This window comes from Sphaeroforma arctica (assembly GCF_001186125.1).
Source record: "Sphaeroforma arctica JP610 unplaced genomic scaffold supercont1.8700, whole genome shotgun sequence".
NCBI lineage: Eukaryota > Ichthyosporea > Ichthyophonida > Sphaeroforma > Sphaeroforma arctica.
The window spans coordinates 1-1196 of NW_014031858.1; the positions used below are offsets into that span (position 1 = coordinate 1).

A 1196-nucleotide genomic window follows, 5' to 3' on the forward strand; every position below is an offset into this window, starting at 1 on the left:
ATATACTGTCGTTCTTTGCAGGTAGACCCTCTACCTTCACCAAAGCATCACCGTCTTCTGGCGGTATATCGGCTCTGTAATCACACGTCTCTTCACACTAAGCCTTGTGCGACCTTGCCCTATACCTGCATTAAAGTATTACACTCTGTTACATCTTTCAGTCGGCCTCAGTTGCTGAGCAATGCCAACCATCCTGCCTACTACCTGCCTGAACTCATGCGCAAACTGGACCTCATGGGCAATCCGAAGGCTCGGTGGTAAGTGTTCCGATGTGTATGTCCTATGTTGTGAGTTGTGGGATATTGTTGACTCCTACAGTCGTTTGTGTTAAGCACTGGTTGATTGTAGTGCGTGTATGTATGGAGCTACGTGGGTATCCTCTGCGATGATGTGCTGTGCAAGTGCACCATATACCATACTGTATGTGATAATTTTTTTCTAATGTTCACATGTGCTCTATCTACAGCTTGTCTGTACCTTATACGGTTGATTGGGTTCCAGTGTAGAATGTGGGCCCTTGCCCGTGTCCATTGGTGTGCAGTGTCATATGGCTGCAATCGTTCCGTATGGTTCACGGCTGACTTTGTTGTGTATGTTGCTGCACTCATTCGCCCTTCACTAGGGGTTGTTTTTGTTTTTGGACTGGTGTGCTGTGGTGTAGTGTAGTAACCGACACTTGCCACTGCCCACACCGCCACACACTGCCGGCGACCTATCTGAATCAACAACAACTTAAGATTTACGCAAGAACTCAATCCGCAACAACCAGTTTACAGCACGGTAATCTACAAACACAGATTAGCCACGCTATAGTCTATTATACCAACCAATTTAACAGACTACAAACAGGGCTACAATTGAATATGCCAATCTTCCTTATCCGCTAGATGATAAATACAACTCCTGAACATCCGTAATTACCTACACACCACTCTTTGCCACAGCCTGGTGCAGCAGAAACCAGAGGTGACACTGAGCTTCTTCCCACCACTACCCCCTACGGGAGCGTCGGCGTATGAAGGACATGACGATCTGCAGCGAACTCTGACCGTGGATGTTATCCGCTTTGCCACCATTCCTCCTACCAAGGTGAGCTTTCTACTTAACTTATATGTCCAGTACATGCAGCGTTGGTATGGGCGTGGATCAATGTGCCCCTCTGTACGGATGCTGTTCAATGTATAGTGTTGTATATA

At 46.9% G+C, this 1196-nt stretch overlaps 1 protein-coding gene across 1 annotated transcript; it reads left to right on the plus strand.

Moving 5' to 3' along the window:
- Window positions 1-161: 161 nt before the first annotated feature.
- SARC_16713 (hypothetical protein) lies at window positions 162-1185 on the plus strand (the record flags this gene model as incomplete). Its single annotated transcript, XM_014289182.1, has 2 exons — window positions 162-257; window positions 945-1185. Coding segments are annotated over 2 exons (337 nt in total), but the record flags the coding sequence as incomplete, so codon positions are not given.
- Window positions 1186-1196: the final 11 nt, after the last annotated feature.